The sequence below is a fragment of the Drosophila pseudoobscura genome, unplaced genomic scaffold (genome assembly GCF_009870125.1).
Source record: "Drosophila pseudoobscura strain MV-25-SWS-2005 unplaced genomic scaffold, UCI_Dpse_MV25 Unplacedtig00000002, whole genome shotgun sequence".
NCBI lineage: Eukaryota > Metazoa > Arthropoda > Insecta > Diptera > Drosophilidae > Drosophila > Drosophila pseudoobscura.
The window spans coordinates 38,967-58,287 of NW_022881696.1; the positions used below are offsets into that span (position 1 = coordinate 38,967).

Here is a 19,321-nt window from a genome sequence, read left to right on the forward strand (position 1 = left end):
AGACATTTAAATTTAAATTTAAACAAATTTGGAAATTAAACTTTAAAGTTTGGCAACGTGACGCAGCTCCTCTGATCGAAAGATCGCTCTGGGCAAGTTGTTCATGTTTGTTAGGTTACTGAGAGCGCGTATTGCTTGTATACTTGACTGGAGTGTTGACTGAGGATACACAGTCTTTGTGTGGTCTTCCAGCACCGCCTGGTCGAAGGGAACAGAAGAGTTTGTTATGGCTGTGGATCCTATGATGGTGAGCGGTTCTTCCTGCATATTTGTTTCCAAAATGCTATTCTTCTCTCGAAAAGAAATGGTATCTACTTATATTCATATACATATGTACCTACATATGAACACATGTAGATTTAAAATATCGTTGATATTGATCGTTGCTAGCTGGACAAGTCTTTAGATGTAAAATGTGGCTTTACCGTGAGAGCATATTGGTCGGGAAAAACGACTCATCACGTCCATGGCACTGTTCAGGAAGAACACACCAATACGGATCCCGCCTGCAGACAGGACCACGCTGAAGACGCGGAGAACTGTTTGTGCATCCGAGCATCCCACATACTGCGAACTGCGAGGCAAAACTGTATACCCTAGTGCCCTAAAATTATGGGGTATAATAAATGATGTCAGTTCCATGCTAACGAACGTTTAAAGATTGTCCCTGATCTCAACGCACATTGATCTGTTCATTCATAAATAATCCATTAACGTCTTCGGTTTTCTGTTTTTTGTTTGCTTATGTATCCATCTATGTACATACATATGTACGTTTATTCCGATATTGTATGTGAACATACAAATGTTTCGCGCAATATTTTGCTTAATTTAAATTTATCTTCCAAAGCGGTTAGAGCTCAGTTAGGGCTCGCTATCCGCTCTCAGCCGTTCGGCGGCGTTCTGCTCATTAATTAATTCAAGCGTCCAAACTCGGTCGCTGGTCAACAAAAAAACTCTCTGTGAAGTGACTCATGAGCCAACGCGTGCTTCTGGGGTCGGAACACTTGACACCCTTCAAGATTGGTCGTTCCTATGGCAGTAGTATGATATGGTGGTAGGACTATTATAGACACAATTTGGACAGAGTCTTTAAAAATTATTGGATTGAATTGTTATCAATCAAGTACGAATTGATTGTCAAAATTCAAGCAAATCTTCTCTTGTAAAGTGCTCTAAAAAGCTGAAAGCTCGAAAACTGAACCCTGTATCCCCTCTGAAAGAGTAAACAGCTGGAGCCGCGCCGCCGCATTGCCAGCGCACGCACACCACTCTGTTCCAACGCCGAAAGAGAGTCTGACAGCGAGAGAGAGAGCCGCACTATTTTTGCTGCGGCGATCGGTCGTACATGAAACGCCAGAGTTGGCATTTAGCTTTGTCCGCGAGCGGGAGTTTTTTTTTTTGTTATTTATTTTCGCAACGACGTCGTTCCCTGGAAGTAAGTGCGCACACATGGCGGTACTACTCGCGACTCGGGCACATTGCTAATTCTGATGCGCGCAGCGATAGGATTAAGTGCGGTGCGGTGCGGCTCGCTTCGGAATTGTTCACCAGCTAGCTTGTGAGTGTAGCAGCTGCAGGGCGACGGCTGTCCGTCCTGAACCCAATTTTTTTCAAGTGCAAAAAAGCTGGCGTTGTTTAATAGAAACACAATAACAATAATTAGAGGTAATCAAATTGAAACGTGCAAAACGGCGAGAAAGAGAGAGCATGTCATTTTGTGCGTGTTCCGTGTGCCAGCGTGCGTTAGTGTTTCTGTGTGTGTTGTGTTTGTGAGGTGAGCGAGAGCGAAAGCAGCGAGAGAGTGGCTCTCAGCTGTCAGCTGGTTGTCAAATTGCGCAAAAAGCCTTTATATAAACGCTCTCTCTCTCTCTCTCTCTCTCTCTTTCTACATATATGTAAGGTACATAAGGTGCACATGAAAATATGTACTATTTAATTTTGTTTTGTTTTCCATGCACTGCGTTTCGTTAGAGCATTTCGACGACTGCGTCGTCTATTCCCGAAACAAACTGCAGTCCGTCCCCTAGCGGTACTGGGCAAATAAGAGTGAAGTGCATTTCTTTGTCGGCGTGTGCGCGCGCTTCAAAGCTGGCTGCCGCTGAAAAAACGGCTGCGCTTTGACCAGGCCAAAATCGAGCAAGGCTACATACTATGTATACGAGATATCTCTCTCTCTCTCTCTCTCTCTCTCTCTGTCGCTCTGTCTAGTGTGAGCGCAAGCGTCGCGTCGGACTTCGAATCGGACGTATCGTCGGGTCGGTAAAATGCCAATGCGATTCCGAGTGTTAATGAAAAAGGCAAAGCTTATGAAAATCTCGAAAGCAACAGCAGCAGTAGCACAGCAGTGAAACAGTAGAGCAGCAACAGCGAAAATCGGAAACTACTTATATCAAAAGCAGTCTATCAGGAAAGAGCGACACACACACACACACATACGCACACACATACGCACTAAATATCAACTTGTGGAGCTGATAACGCTGAAGGGTAAATATTGCCAACACTTTCTGATGTCCCGCCCGACACTACGACACGACACTACAACCGAACCCAATAATTGGAAATATGCTTGGCTGCCATATGCACCGATGTCTTCAGATTAACTGAAAAACTACAAAATATACCATCCATAACAGATTTTCATTTGAATCAGTGGTCTTTGGGCCGGGTTTCACTGTGGCAGACATGCGGAACGTACATGTGGGAGATGGCACATCTTGTTATCAGCTTTTTATCACGTTAATCTGCTAGAGATTTATGTAACATGCATATATCACACGACCTTATCATGAGTCCACCCCCCACCTATGTACCTGATGCGTTCCATCATTAGTACCTACTAGTTCGCACAGTGTTGGAACCGGTTCGTTGGAGCTCGGGTTCCTATAAGGATTACCACAAGGAAGAGAGCGTCTATCTATCATCAGTGACGGATGCTGCATATGAGAGTGCTTCGACAACAACAATGCGATGTCAATGAGACACGCAAACAGGTTTCATCCGAACCCAAACAACGAGACAACACAACACAAAACACAGCACCATCGGAGAGGCAGCCAAGTGTATGCCCGACTGGCACCTACCCCGCACTTCCTACATATTTCTCTGGAGTGTATTCATTTCATAAAAAGAGACAAAAGACAAAAGGCCATCGAGCCCTCTCACAAATTTTGGATTCTTTACAAGTTGTCTCAAGTGGACGACGGACTTACGTCAGCCGGTGTGACCGTTGGGTTGCAGGGTGTCCATTTCGTAGAATTTTGATTGCCAGTTGTTAGAAAGCATTCGGTTTTGGCCATGTTCGATGTGCCGTACATTGTACATACCTAGGATTTGTCCCCAGAAGATGGCCGAGCGCCCCATGGAAGCTTTCACTGGATTACATGTTTCCTCCGCACTGATCTGAACTCTACGCGGGCATAGCCATGTGGCATGCGGTAACGTAATACGCATCGAAGCTTCTGTTTCGTCTCAAGCCCAAGACCAAGTGAATCTAACACACAAAAGCCGGGTTCAAGCGGACACAATCACAATCCCTCGTCAAAATGTAATCAAACGCGAATCGGAGAATCCACTGAACCATAGCGAATATTCAAACGAAATCGATATCGATATCGGGATCCAGTGGCAGGTGCAAGAGCAGAGAAATCACTTTAAAATAAATGAAAAGTCAGTTAAAATATCATTGGGCTTTAGGACCTCAGAAGCAGGTCTGCTCTCGTTAACATTTAACCACAAATGCGAGTACTTTTGCGGCTAAATTTGAAGTTGATCTCAAGACCCGGGAGACAGGGCAACTGATATTGATATTGATATTGATATTCTGATCATGATCATGATCATGATCACGGCTTCTCTATGCGGTTTAATGCGTGCACCCCTCTCGATACCCTTCACAGCAGAAGGGTAAATACAGGGTGACAGGGTGTCTGCCAGAGAAACCGGAAACTCTTGTCATAGATTGGCATATTTTTATGCAGCAGAGAATATCGATTGGATATTGTAGGTTAAAATAGCTAATGAAAACCCAATTTCTGCAAGCAATAATGTGATTGTGATTGTCGGGTATCTCACAGTCGGTATGGGAACTACAATGTTATTTAGATTTATTTTTAGCGGAGGATGGGTCTCCATTAGACATTCAAGTCGAGTTTTTCCAATGGATGTCAGCATAGAAATGTCAATGATATGTCAAACAATCCATTCAGAGGGCTTTCCGAAGGTCTTTTACGCTTAAAGGGACTCTCAATGACGGAATAATCTCATGATAAATTACTGAAACCAAAATGCACTCCAGAAACTGCTTGAACTCACAAATATCACGTGCATTTTATCTGTTGGGACAAAAGTATAGTACCATATATCACGTACATTGTACGTATATGCAAGGATACACGTTGCATTGGGCCTACTCTTGTATGAATGCCTCATTTGCAAGTAGTGATGGAACACGCCTAATCTTCAAATAAAAGCCTCATTCTTAGCCTTCGAAAGATAGGACCTGCCGGTAGAACCCTCCCGAAAGTACACACTTTCCAAGTGGGATCCGGCTTCTGGCCTTAGTGGCCTAATTGGCTTTGCCTCTGAAGTTCCGGATCCAAAAAGAGTCAATACTCCTTAATTGTCGTGTGCGTGAGTCATTTCAACAATTAAAAATAAGTAAAGTTCTGCTGGATTGCGGGATTGACATTGATAAAACACACACAAGCTCGGGAGTGAGTATAAAACGACTATCAAGTACCCTGCACTATGGTTTTTTGTTTATCCTGGCTATGTATTACTCCTCCCATTTCTTGGAGGTTTATTCTTTGAAAACTGACTCCAGCCAGACGCGCAAGCAAAATGCATCCAAGAACAACATACATGTTGCGTGCGTGACTAGATGTGTATAATTCTAGCAATTGAAATGTCAATTTAGTTCAGCAACATATTGCTTGAGAAAATCATCAACTGATTTTCTGATGTGCAATCGATTGAGTGGCACAAAAATGTTGATAGCGTTTCCAGAGAGAAAGAGTGTGCGAGAGAGAGAGAGAGAGAGAGAGAGAGATATCAGTGCTGTACAATCTTTTTGGATTCCCACAACAGGTGAAAAACGGAACCAAAGCAATCAACAGCCAACCACCCACACACCCACACACCCACACACCCACACATGCTAACAGCAGATATCGCACCACCAAAGGGTAGGGAACGTGTGACTGGGGCTTTTTTTTGTTTTTTGTTTCTGTTTTTGTTTTTCTTCTGTGTGGAAATCTTATCAAACAGCGAATGTTGTGAATGTTGTTTTTGAGGCTTTGGCTGGAAATAAAAATTGCTCGAGATAACAATTTAGGCAAAAGTTTCACCACAATGGAGAAGAGGGTCTATCCCTATCTCTATCTCTCCACTCAGTCATTTATTCCATTTTAGCCGGGTTCCACTAGAGCTCATCCACATGCCAATCTGTTGGAGTGGCAGGCGGCAAGTGGCAAGAGTGGCCAAAGTGGCCAGAGTGGCCAGTGTGGCCAGAGTCGCTCAGTGGCAAATAAGCTGCACTCTTTCCTGGGCAATACTTCAATATGTGCGAGTATCTTGTTTCAGCACTGGAGGAGAGTAAAAGGGAAGCGGAAGGGAATGGCTAAGGGTAAGGGAAAGAGTGGGTGTTTGCACTTTGGCAATATCTACTGCACACGAGAGATAGTGGCTCCCTCGATTCCAGATATCACTCGCATGCGAGCATGTCTGTCATTTGATTTTTGTATTTCCATCGCACATATGTACATCCATGATGGATGTATGTACATTGCACATTGTATGTACATATTGGACGGTCGCACTCTTCTGTGGCCTTATCAATACGAACGAACCGAACGACTGCCGTCCTTTTGGGCGATGATAAATTGACTGACAGACTGCTATTCCGGCTCGTCCATTGTCCAGCACTGCCCAGAGGTCAATGTCACTCAAAACAGGGAATTTGAATGGACATTTGACTGATGGAATCACTAAATTTTGGCACCGACTCTGCTTCAAGACCGAAATGGAAGAGAAGGCTCCAAATCCATAAATCAACTATGTTCGATCGACTATATTCGAGTGTATTTTGAGTTTATTGGAATAAGTTTCTCCAAGAATTTCATTTCCAAATTAATTGAAGGAAAAGCTGTTTTCTTTTTTCCGAGATTTTATAGAAATGAATACTCCAAAGGCGATCATTTCTTTGAATTGGTATTCCATTTACTCTTCAAAAAAGTTCTGTATTTTTTTATCTAGAATTCCACTAAATTCATTCGAAAAATGTACAATATTCATAGTCAATTCTCGACGGATTGCTCTGAAAATAAAGGCAAGATAAGCTGAAATTTCTTTTGTAATAAATACGATAGCCTCTGAAAGTTGATGAACATATAGAAGGAACAGAGCTCCTATATCTCTAGAGTATGTTGAACTGTGGGGCAAGGCAGCGGAGTGGGAGGGGCATTAGATCAATAAAACAATTGGCCCAAAAGAAACAATGACTCGATTCTTAATCAAGAAATTTGTTAACACTCTCTTTCGCTCTCTCTCTCTCTCTATCTCTCTCTCGTTTAGGAGGGCCTAAAGTCCACTGGCCTTGGAATGTATGCCACAAGGGAGACAAAGAGCGCCGCCAAGGCGCAGAAAAAGACCCAAAAGGTGACCAAAAAGCAGCAACAGAAGCAACAGCAGCAGCAGCAACAGCAACAGCAACAGCAGCAGCAGCAGCAGCAGAACGGCATAAAAATCGGGAATACGACGAGGTCTTCGCCGAATGCCAAGACCCCACCGCAAACCACCACCAACAACAACAATAACAATAATAACATTGTTCCAAACAACAACAAAGATCCGCCAACGGAAACGACAAGCACGGGACAGAAATTCCGGGCACACTACGAGGCAGAGCGAAGGGCCACTGTGGCAGCCACAACGCTGCCATCGCTGCCGGGATACGAGAACGTGGCCAAGATGGAGCGATCCAACAGCTTTTCGCTGCGGACAAAGCTCTCGAAGTTCATCAATCACCTGACGGGCAGCAAGGAGAACCTGTCGCGCACCGAGGAGGATGCAGAGTCCGGCCGTACGCCCTTCACGTTCACGCGCAGCCGCTCCATGATCCTGATGCGTCGCCCCAATCGACGGAGCTTCATTGAGCCGCAGCTGGAGCAGCTGTCGGAGGAGACGGAGAAGTCCGGGGGGGATCTCACCTCGCCCGCCTCTCCGCGCAAGACCTCGATGGCCGAGGAGTCGCCTGTCTTGCTGCGGCGCGGGGAGGTCTCCGGCTCAGTGCGTACGCCCACGCGACGCCAATCGGCGCATCCGATTACCTCCACGCCGCTGGATGAGGTGTCGTCCGCGTCCGCGTCCGCGTCGGCGTCGGCGTCGGTGCCCGTTGTCCAGCGCAAGGCCTCCCTCATGTCGGACAATCCGCAGCTGAACTTCCAGAAGCGGCGCTCCAACACGCTGATCGCCTCCTTCAAGAGCACCTTCAGCGGTCTGGCCGGCGGCGGTGGCGGTGGCAGCGGTGGCAGTGGCATCGGCATCGGCGGCAACGAGAAGAAGGACAAGATGAACCCCAAGTGGAGCGCCTCGCTGCAGTCGCTGCAGGCCATCGACAACATGGTGTCCTATGCCAACATGTCCTTCATCGACTACGACAAGTTCAACGGCTACGAGAAGCAGCTCGAGCGGCAGCAGTCGCTCATGAGTCTCGCGGAGCAGCCGCTGCCCGTTGCCACACAGCTGCCACTGCCTGCCACAGCCATGACGCACTCCTCGCACTCGCACTCGCACTCGCACTCCCCCTCGCCCTCGCTGCCCGTCCCCCTGGTCTCCTCCCTGGAGGAGACGGTGGTCCGGATGGTGGTGATGCGGCGCAATAAACGGGGAAGCAGCACCTCTCTGGCGGCCCGCACCAGCCTGGACACCGACTACGAGCACAATCTCGACAAGGTGCACAACGTCTATCGCGAGAGTCTCGACTCGCGCACCCTGGAGCTCCTGAATCTGCGCTCCCGCAACTCGTTCATCCAGGACCAGCCGCTGCTCTTCGATGCCCTCAATCTGGAGGATGGCTCTGTGGCACGTCGCTGCAAGCTCTGTTCCCAGCGTGTGGCCAGGAGCGGCAGCATGAAGCATCATCATCAGCAGCAGCAGCAGCAGCGAGATGCCGTGGACGGGCGAGGGAATCCAAAGAAACAGGTAAGCGAAATGGGGGGGCATTGAATCATTGAACGTTCCCCGAAAAAGCGCCATAGGAAGTGGGGTCATACGTACAACAATTGAGTCATTGAGGCCTATCGTTGCCCTGCAATTAGTATTATTCATTCGATGAATGCTGTTTTCCGATTCTATGCATAAATATTCCATAGATATTCCTTAAAAATCCCTCGAATGGGGCCCAAAAAGTGCATTCTTTTTCCAAGAACAAACTTGAGCAAGGACTTTCCTGCAGAAATTCATCATCTGATTCTCCCTCCCGCCAAAAAGTAGAAGAAATATTTTATATCCTTTGGCATGGTCTTAACTATTTGTATTTGCCAGCTTTTTGTGGTTTTTGTGGTTTTTTTTTTTTGTGGGTGGGGGGCACAGATTAATTCCGAATCAATAAAAAAAATATTAGAAAAATGTTAGAACAAGTTTTGGCGACAAGAGACCCTTACGAACGTCTGTACTTAACGTAAATCGGTTAATGTATAGTATAGTATAGGTAATCGGCATACGATAAAAAAAATAGTTTGCACTTAAAGCGATCCTAGGGCTTATAGCGGTTAATGCATATGTGGAAATGGTATTCGGCGAGCGCAGGCCCTTTGGAGGGGTGGGGCAGGGTCTGATCTCTACTGCGTGTAGTCGGTGTCGCCCTTGGAGTAATGGATGCAGGCCAGAACAGTATCCAGCAGATAGAGGGCGCCCTCGATGACGCACAGCGAGCCCATGGCAATGCCGACCTGGCGCTCAGAGTTCACGTACAGGAATCCCTCGTCGGACATGTAACCCTTCCAGTAGTGCAGTGCCACGCCGCCGACGGCTATCCACATGATGCAGCCCACCACGTTCATGATGGTGTCGCAGAGCTCTCTGAAAATGGACAAAAAAACATTCAGGGAATATCTCACAGGCTTCGCTTCGCATTGGCCGAGTTGGCGGCTTACCCCTTGTGCTTGGTGGTGCCGAAGGCATAGGCAATCGTGTGGCAGCCCGTGTAGATCAGGAATCCCACCATTACGCCGGACCCAACAATCTCCGCGTCGGCGCTTTTCTCTTCGTTGAGGTTCCAGGTGCCGCCAATGCCCAGGAATTCGCCGCCATCGCCCCAGCGGTACAGGAAGATGATCACCAGGTTGATGATCTGCGGAGCAAGGGAAGGGGAAGGATGTGGGATGAGGTCACTGTTTGAAGGGTTTTTGCGTGATTCATGGCCATAGCCATAGCCAATGGAGCGGAGTATCCAAACGCGGCGTATGAGTAATATTAATAATAAACCCTGGGCGGCACTGGTGTTGCTGGTGCTGCTGATAAGCGGCTCTTATCAGCAGGGGCTGTGGCTATTGCTCAACATTTTGGCCCTCGTTTGGGAAAATACTCACCAGCTTCAGGGCTTTGATGAAAATAGAACCAATAGTCTCCACCGACACCATTCTGGATGTTTAGTTTCGTTTCGTTGGCTGGAAAGCAAATGAAATGCGTTATAGAATCGGGATATAGTTATATATATATCGTAGCCCTGCTCTCCCTCTCTCCCTCTCTTTCTCTCTTTCTCTCTTTCTCTCGAGAATTGCAATCAATCTCTGGACAAAGTCGCACTCACAATCTGTTGCTGTAATTTACACCCACAAACTGATTTGCACTCGCACTCGTATTCGTGTTCGTATCACTGTCGCTTGTCGACTGAATACTGGAACTAAAAAACTGGAACGGAACCCACAGAGCCAGCCGACAAGGAATTTGTGTAGCTTTTGCAATCTACTGCGGCGTACACACACCCGCGAGATAAGATAAGATACGACGACGGGGCGACGTCGACCACGATAGCAGGTGGGCCGCGATCCGAAGTGGGTTACTAATTGTTCTGTTCGCGGTGCGACGGTGCGATGGTGCGATGGTGCGCATGCGCTGGCCCTATCTTATCGGCGGCCCGCTGTGGCTGGCCGCTTTACATCGGCGTCAAGGTGGGGCGGTGGCTGGTGCCACATTAATCATTACGGGCCACAAAGCCACAAAGCTGCAAAATTTTGTGGCACAGCTAGGCCCGGAAACGGCCAGTGCTTGCGTCACCGATGGCTGGTGGTTCTTGGATGAGCCATGGGTCTGGTATGTGGTTCGCTTTGGCTCCCAAAGAGTATCCCACTGCCCTTGACCTTGGGCATTCCGATTGGTGATTGTGGTGGCGCCCCTACCCGCCCCACTGCCAGCAATCTGCATTTCAATTGGCTCCGTCAACCCCAGGGGGCAATCGCTCAGAGTCGCTACAAACCCATTGAGACAGACAAACAACAAGGCAAATGATTTCGATAGATTGTCGCATCGTTTTGTATCCCCCGATTCGCCACGATTGCGGCCTCCACTCTATAGATGCCGGCAAAGGGTAGAGGATTGTTATTATTATTATTACTATATCGTGGAATATATATGAATGTACGCCTGTATGCCTTCTTTCTATCTTTGTTTCGGATGCGAGACGGCGGGAGCTCTGCTGGGGCCATGGCTTGTATCACGTGCCCCGAATGTTGAGTTATATTTATAGATCGTAAATATACAAACATAAATACATCCCTCCAGTGGCAGCATCAAAACATGAAAAGTGACATCACACCTTGTCAAGAGGTTCTTTTTTTTATGACCTGTCGTTAAGTGTCTCTTTCGTACACTACAGTCGTTCCGATAAAATAGTATATGTATACAAGGTGTCTTTGCGGTTTATTCGTATATCTGTAAATGTATTCATGCGGGGAGTATGGGAAGAGAAATCCAGAGGGAAGGGATGGATAGATGTACATACATTGAAGAGAAGCCCGCTCTATGCACAAGGCTTTCACACGGATCCATTATAGCAGCAGTATCGTTATCAGTAACATAATTACTTATGGAAGTATTTATCTAAATCTGGAACTTCCAAGTTTTTGATTGGAAATTCTCGTTGGATACTGGATATTCCCTTCAGGTTACTGAAAGGTTGCATCCCATTCCTTTGCAATGTGCCTAACTATACAACATTTTGGGATGTATCTCGTAGGATGGCATGGAAATGTATCATCATTCGTTGGGCCCTCTTTGGCTGTACTTTCTCTTTCTCCGATCTGGTGACAGGCCCTAAAGATGTGCTTCTATATTCGGAATTATCCCCCGCTCCTTCACATTGAATCGACAAAGGAAATCGGGAATGGGAATGGAAATGGAAATGGGGAGCACTGTACTTGCAGTGGAATTCCACACAGAATCAAGGCCAAAGGTCGGAACGTTCTGTTTCTTAGGCACCGAGAGGAGTCTTTTCATTTTCGAAATTTGTCTCCGCCGCGTCGCCGAGTCACTGCATGAATCACTGCTGTGATGTGATCGCCTGTGCTGTTTGCGCAGAGGGGGGTTTGGGGAGGGGGAAACGAGCCGAGAACTGGAACCGGCATGCAACAGACGACACAAACACCAACGTAGCGGCGCAGTCGCAGCTGCGAACGAGAGAGAGAGAGAGAGAGAGAGAGAGACGGTGCCGGCCAGCTTTTGTCAGCCGACACGAAAGCCAACGAGTGTCATGCCAGCCAGATACCGACGATCCCTTAAATAACTGTGATTTCTTCCAGCTTAACGCTGCGAAAGTGTTGCTGTAATTGATGGAATTTTCGTAATTTCTACCTACAATGTACTCGCATGCAAATCGCGAATGAGTGTACCTGCTGCTACCATTTTTGGGGGGCACGGCACTTAAGATGGCCTTATACGTACGTACATATGTATGTCCCTGGCCGGCGTCAATGAGGTGTGACAGTGTCTCAGATTGGCGCGCAGATTTGGAACTGGCAAAAGGTAACACTAATCCGTAGAGTGAGTCACACAGGGCCCCAGCGAGCACATGTTGGGCACATGGATGGATGGATGGATGGATGAATGGATGGATGGCGCCTCGGTAGAGCTTTTCGATTTTGTTTTGATTACTTCCCACTCGATTCCGCTGGATCTTCTTCGTACACACACACACACACTCTACCTCTCTCGCTGTTAAGGCAATCAAAGCCGGCAATTTGTTGGACAGAGTAGGAGGGGTGGGTTCCGGATTCCGGTCGTTGTTGCTTTTATGAATGAAAGTTTCGTTTGTTTACTTTTCGCTGCACGCGCTCCGCTCCGCTACGCTCCGAGAGTGTGCGCGTCGGCTGTGGAAAGCTCTCACTCTCTCGGAGAGAGAGAGATAGTACACGAAAGAAAGTGAGAGAGAGCGAGTGGTTGAGAGGGAGATGGCAAGTGAGCGAGAGAGAGAGAGATAGCCAAAAGTGTAAGCGAGTAACAGAGCATGATGCTTATCACTCGAAATTCCAAAACATACATAATAAAGGAAGAGGCGAAAGAATAACTGCGCCTCCATCCATCCATCCGTACATATGTATGTATATGCAGCTCTGCCATCCTCTGATAGATCCCAGCTAGAACACCCTATGCATCGAGAACTATTCGAAATAAAGCTGAAAATTGTGGGAGATTTTATTTTGCATTGACTTTTGCGTCCGTTATGGTGGGGTGATGGGTGGATGGGTGGCAGTTTGGCTATGCTATTCCCCTCTCTTTCGCTTAGGAGACGGCCGACTCGTCATTCTTATCAGGCGCGCGAGTGTTGTCGTTGTCTCGGCTTTCGTTACGCTTTTTGGCCTTTCCATTCGTCCTTTAAACGAGCGGACGGCGCCAAAGTCGCGTCAGTTCGCTGCCAGCCGTCGCCCAGCGAACGACCCTTGGGAGTGGAGCAACCTCCCTTCGATTTTCGAGAGTCCTGTCCGCGTCCACGTCCACGTCCACGTTCACGGTTCGGTTTCGGTCTTTGTCGAGCGCCAGTGTCGTAGTGACGTCGCGGGGCCCTTTCGCTGGTAGCTAGATAGCCAGGGTGCACTGTACCAGTGCACAGGTGCCGCCGGTGAATGTCAGATCTCGCAGTCGAGTACCAAACAAACAAATCAATTTGAATATGTCCGACACTGGATGCAGCAGATGCGAGGCCAAACAAGAGCTCTGGCTCCTGTGATTGTTTGTCGAATAAAGTGAGTTTTTGAAATCCTAGACGATTCGATTGACTTCATTTCAAGCCGAAAGCCCAGTCTAATGATGAAAAGGGATTAAGGAGTTTACAAAAGTTAAACATATTCATGCCACTGCCACGGCATTGTTTTTTTTTCCTAGTTTTAAAATTTGTTCTGCAGTGAATCTATTTTTTTTAAGTTTAATAATTTGTATTAAGAGTGTATTAAAATATAACACAACCATAAGATTCAAAAAGAAATGTGTTACTACGTTTGGTAGTACTTTTGTGCCTGTTTTTTTTTTTTGGATATCTAACGGTAAAAATACTGCCAGACGACTGCTAGACGGTCGAAAGTCTGGACTCGGCTCTGACCAGCCATTTCCCTACGAAAAGTGCCAAAAATCTCATCCCAAAACTAGCCAAATGATTTTACCCGTAAAATACTTAATATACTTAATATACGGATTAATAAAGGATCGTGTAAATTGAATCGTGTATGATACGAAATCATTGTGAATAAATTTCATTTCAAAATTAACCCCAATTGCGGATATATTTTAGTCGAAATTAGAGGTTTAAAATAGCACAAAATCCGTCTTACACGTATATTTATTATGGCAATAAAATGTTAATTAAATGCTTTAATTATTTGCTTTGAGATTTAAAATTTGAAAAGTAAATACTCTTGGGGTCAGGGGGCGGGCCAATTAGCAAAAACGTTCTAAACCGCAAAATTCCTTTCGTTTGGCAACATTCGGTTTCGTTTTTGTGGTTTTCCTTACAGATTCATACAGAACCCTTTTCTTCCCATACCAGGGATTCGGAGACCTGTTTCCTTGGCTGGTTCTTCGCATACCAGGGATTCAGAGCACCGATCAGAAATCTCCGTAAATATGTAATGGCAAAACTATTATTTGGGGCATGTATCACTCCGTGCAGTCCTTTTATTGGAAACAAGAGCAGTGCAGGATCTGCAGCAGGAGTGGGAGCTGAGAGAGCTCTCAAATATGCATAAACTAATTTCGGCTTATGCAACATTCTTTTCGGCACAGCGCCCCCGCGGCACTTCTGCTGCCTCCTGCCTCCTGCCTGCTGCCTCCAGCCTACTGCCTCCTGCCTCCTGCCTCCTGCTGTAATATTCATTACCTAGCTGGCCCATATGTGCCGTGTGCCGTGTGCCGTGTGCCGTCTGACGTCTGCCGAGAGCCGTTTTGGGCATCCTCCTCCCGCCCCTGAACCGATGAAACATTTAAATGCTAATAAATTTCGTTTACGAGGCAGATCTGAGCCGGACAACACGGTGGGACGGCTCATAAGAGAGACAGGTCTCCGCCGATGACGTCCGCGCTCCGCTCCTTCCACTCCGTTGCAGAAAGAAGGTGCAAAGTCAGAGGCGAGCTTCAGGCTCCACGAATGCCCTGCCGAAGAAGTGGCCACATCAAATGATTTATGGCTGCCAGGGCCCTTCGTCGCCGTCGCCGTCGCCGTCGCCATCGCCTTCGCCGTCTCCGGCTCTGAAGCTCTCCCATCCGGTGGTCATCCGTTGTTTGTGCTCCCTTTTGAAGCGGTGGGGAGGGATGGGTGTGTGTGTGGGGGGGAGGGGGGGGGGACACAAATAGCTTGAGGAATTTACGGATGCGTTGGATGCCGGCTGTGGCTCGTGAATATTTGGTGGATGCCACAACAGTGCGTCATAAATCAATTTTAATGTGAAAAATAAGGCCGCATGCCTTTTCGGGGGGAATTTTTCATAAGCAAACAACAGAATTTTGAGAGGAATTCGGGAAGCGGGAAGCGGGAAGCGGGAATTCCTTGTCCATTCGATGGGGGAGCACGCCACATGTGACACCTCGAATCCATTGAAGAATTTTCATGTTTATCCATCGATTTAAGGATCTGCTGTTTAGCCTTAGATATCCTTTGGGTCTCCTCTTCTTGAAGGCTCCATTAGTTTTGCCATTAAAGGGAATTACCTGAACATTTTTAATTCCCTTTCATGGCCTGTGGCCTCTGTTTTATTTCAGGTAACTCCCCCTACCCCTCCCCCTCCACCTCCACCTCCACCTCCCCCTCGTCCTTTTTCTCCTCTGATTTCCTTTTAAGAATAAAACGTGCAATTTGTTTTGAACGTAAGTTTTAAGACCTTAAAATTATCTCTGTTTATTTATGGGGCGGAATTCCCTCTAAGGATAACAGCGAGAGAACGCACAGAACTTTGTGCAAAACTTTACGACGAATCCCACAGCCAGAGGAGGCTGCCTTTGAACAGTTTTATTTCTGTTTTTGATACCCTGTAATTGGTGTTCGCGTGGAGTATGCGACGGTGCGAGTGGAGCGACGATAGGCCATTGCTGCCGTGTGTTTACCCTATAATATTTTACAAAATATCGCATTTCATTTAGTTAGCGAGTGTGCTGGGGGCTTGCCCCCTATAGACAAACCAGAGGCGGAGGGTATGCCAGAGTCCTGGTATCCTTTCCTGTCCAAATATCTGGCCAACAAGTTACCTTTTTGAAGGCAACAAACGAACCTTTAAAGAACGGTTGCCAATGCGAGAATATGAAAATATTATCATCAGTTTTGTGTCTCTGTTGTATCCATAGAATCCACCACATTTGAAATTGTTGTCCTGGCTCTTTTCTGGCATGAAGCTTTGAGTATTTTTCAGGAATAAAATAATTTACATTCCTGCGAGTCGTGCCAGAAACAGTAGGAAAGAAAGGACATTCCTTCTGCACACATGTACATACATATACTCTCCCTCTTCCTCTCTCTCTCTCTCTCTCTCTCTCTCTGAAGTGGGGTTCCTTCATGGGAAAGCTTAAAGAACATCTATTTCGTGTTGACTTTAAAGTATTTCGCATCGTGGGGCACCGCAGGAGGGGCAGGAGCAAACAGAGAGACACACAATGGGGCGAAGGCGGCAGGCGGCTGGCGGCAGGCGGCAGGCGGCAGGCGGTGGAGTGCCAAAAAACCAATTTTGGTCATTATCCGAGACCATAAATCAAAGTCCTTGCAATTAGCGGCGAAGGTAGAAGTCCATTTTAAAATGAATTAAAACCAAAAAGCAAATCCGCAAAACGAACCGCACGGAAAACCGCACGGACACCGGAACGGCAGATGGGTATTGAACGATGGATGGGTATCCGGTGGAATGGTGATGGCCGGGACACAAGTGGACACAGATGGACGCATGGCCAAGTCATCTGCGTGACTGGCAAAGTGGCAAGGCTTATGGACCAGCCCTGGACGGATGTGGCATCCACAGTGACTCTGATTGCCGCTGCCGCTGCTGCTGCTGCTGCTGCTGACAGATTGAGAGACAGAGCGGCAAAAACCATGGAATCTCCTTGTCTGAATGAATCAATGAATGAGCGAGTCAATGAATGAACGAATGAATGAATGTTCATTTCGAGTCATTCAATTATCGAACGGCATCGTCCCCTGCCCCATCCCCCTCCCCCTCCCCCTCCCCCTCCCCCACTAGCCCTCTGTCGATTATCTTCCATTTATAATGGCGATTGGTGGGGGTGGGAGAGCCCCAGTGTCTGTTGGGGATTTGAAGTCTAGTTTTAATCAATCAATAAATTACGTCGAGCCGCCTGCCCTCCTCCTCGGATGGGAAGGATGGGTGCGTCAGGGACATAGATTTCGTGTTCGCTGAATGCGAAGTGATTTATGCAGGTATTGGGACGTCGTCGCCGCCACTCTCCCGTAATTACTGCCGCCAGTTCTTTCCAGTTCATTCCAATCCGATCCTGTCCTGTCCTGCCCTGTCCTGCCCTGTCCTGCCATGTCCTGGCCGGCGTGTGGTGCGGTCTGTCGGTGTCTCTTAATTTGATTTGTGTCATGGGTGCGGCTGGCGATGCAGGTTCGGTTCGCCAGGAGATGGGTGCGTGGAGGTGTGGCCTCCTCTGGACAATGGACACTGATTGCGCTTCGTCTCGCTCCCACTCTCCCTGTCTGTTTCCCTTCGGGTGTTGCATAGTTTGGGGCCTCCAAAGGGAGAAGAATCCGAAATCTTTCACATCTTAAGATCCCTAACGAAAAAAGGGTACGGCATGGGGGCATCACTTTCGTTTTAAAATTCAGGAGGGGAATGCTGCTGGTCGTTCCGCTTTCTGTTTTGAAAACAAAAAAGCTCTCTCCGGCCCTCAATTAGCATTCCCTGAAATCCGATAATGTCTGCCAGGGGGGGGGGGGGTCTCCCCGAGGGTCGCAACGTCAACAAGTCGCGCCACTAATTAGCATTAGATGTGGATCAAGGATCAACAAGCGACGCGGACAGAGTGCGAGGACGAGGGAGACGAAGATGAAGCGCAGCGGAGGAGCGTCCAAAATTTAATTTTCGAACGAGCCAAGCGGATGAAATGTCTGCTGGTCGGTCGTTTTTGGGGCTCTCAAGGCTCCTCTGCCGCTGCCCCGAGGAGTTGGCAAGGCCCCCTGCCCTGCCGCCTGCCCCCTGCGGCCCGTCGTCTGGGCCCCGTATTGGGGTCAGGTCAATTTATGGGGGACAGCGCTTGACCCGGGCCGCATGCCACATGTCTGAAGAGGGGGGAGGGGTATCAGGGTATCAGCAAATTATTTAGCAAATGGACTTCAAGGCAGCTTTTCCTTTGTTCTAAATGTTTGCTTTGAAACGGAAACTGAATTTGAGTGGCGGCATATCTCCGAGGTCCGTGCTCCGTTTTTGCGGCAGACAAGAAGGGATAACCGCAAAATGTCCAACCCCGTGGGGGGGGGGGGGGGGGGGGGGAAGGGCCAAGCATGCGTCACTTTCCGCTCACTTAATGAAACGACGCGTCCCCCAAAAAAATACCCAGAGAAAATCCCAGTAATGTGTCGCTGCTGCTTGACACGCAAGCAATTCTGTGAAAAGTTTAACCGAGGAAGTTTACTACGGAACGACTTCCGGGAAATACACTGGACAAAAATACCCACAAAGATACGCAAAATACAAGCCAGAAGACGGAAATCTGTCTTCCATTATCTGTCTATAATATTTATTGGATATTCCTGCATCAGAACTCTGCACTGGTGTTTGCCTATTTCTTTCAGTGTACATATGCATAGGTTTTGACGAGAGTCCTCAATGTGGTGGGCCGGCCAAGCGCCGCCTCCCGGTTGATCCTTTCATCTGGCAATTCTCAGATTGTTGTAAATAATTGCCAGCACTTGAGAGCGAGCCCGTCCCTTGTTCCCTATCCGGCAGGACCTTGAAAGTAGGTGAAACTGGGCGAAACTGGGGCAAGGAATGGGGGGGATGGGTGTCTGCTGGCCGCCACAGAGGCTCAGACCGAGGCCGAGACCGAGACCGAGGCTGAGGCTGAGGCTGTGGCTTTGGCTGTGGCATGTGTCGCCATTAACACAGTTGTGTGCTCGGAGGGACCTCTGAAACGGAAACCGGCAGAGCTCTCAGCTCTGTTCTCGGGGCCCCACAAAGGGAAATAATGGAATAATGGAAATCAAATGTTAAACTGCTGGCAAAAGGAAATAAAGAGCAATTTGCTTGAATAAATATTTAGAAGAGTGTGCTCTCAAGTGGGATGTGGACGGACAATGCCAGCAAGTCAATGCCTGTATGGAGAGAGCATGGTAATTCCAAGGACTGCCTGCCACATCCGCTCTTCCATCCGTTAATTGCGACCACACACACACACAAAGAGGGAGAAAGGGATCGAGGGGGGGGGGGGGGGGGGGAGGAGCTACAATTACAATTGATTAATCCTGGGAAAAAGCACTTGACACAGCATAGAAAACGAAGGGGAATGGCTCCCTCCCCCTGCTCCTGCCCCCTCCAGTAAAACATACACAAACGAGAATGTCATTAAAAGTTTCCAAAATGTTGTCAAGTGCCCAAAGACGAAACTCAAACATACTTCACGAGACTCCACATATTTGTATGTTCGTGTGCGTGTGCGTGTCCTTATACGAATTGTACTTACCTTCTACGTAGGAAGACCCACTCGAAGCACAAAGGACTCACACACAGCACAGCACAGCACAGCACAGCACATCGCATCACCTCGCATCTCCCAGGGACTCCCATTTCCCATTGTTATGAAATTAAATACTTGTCGAAAACAAGTGGGAGCCATA

General features: G+C 47.7%; 1 protein-coding gene and 1 pseudogene across 1 annotated transcript; one reads left to right on the plus strand and one right to left on the minus strand.

Annotated features, from left to right (window-relative positions):
• The first annotated feature begins 1,298 nt into the window (after window positions 1–1,298).
• Window positions 1,299–19,321, plus strand: part of LOC117185408 (uncharacterized) — a 41,309-nt pseudogene continuing 23,286 nt past the window's right edge.
• On the minus strand, window positions 8,596–9,943 carry LOC4813568 (protein snakeskin). The gene is made up of 4 exons (XM_001353263.4): window positions 9,815–9,943; window positions 9,594–9,671; window positions 9,159–9,355; window positions 8,596–9,084 (listed from the first exon to the last, which is right to left on the minus strand). The coding sequence occupies exons 2-4, from the start codon at window positions 9,642–9,644 to the stop codon at window positions 8,844–8,846; spliced, it is 489 nt and encodes a 162-aa protein (XP_001353299.1). The 5' UTR covers window positions 9,645–9,671; window positions 9,815–9,943; the 3' UTR covers window positions 8,596–8,843.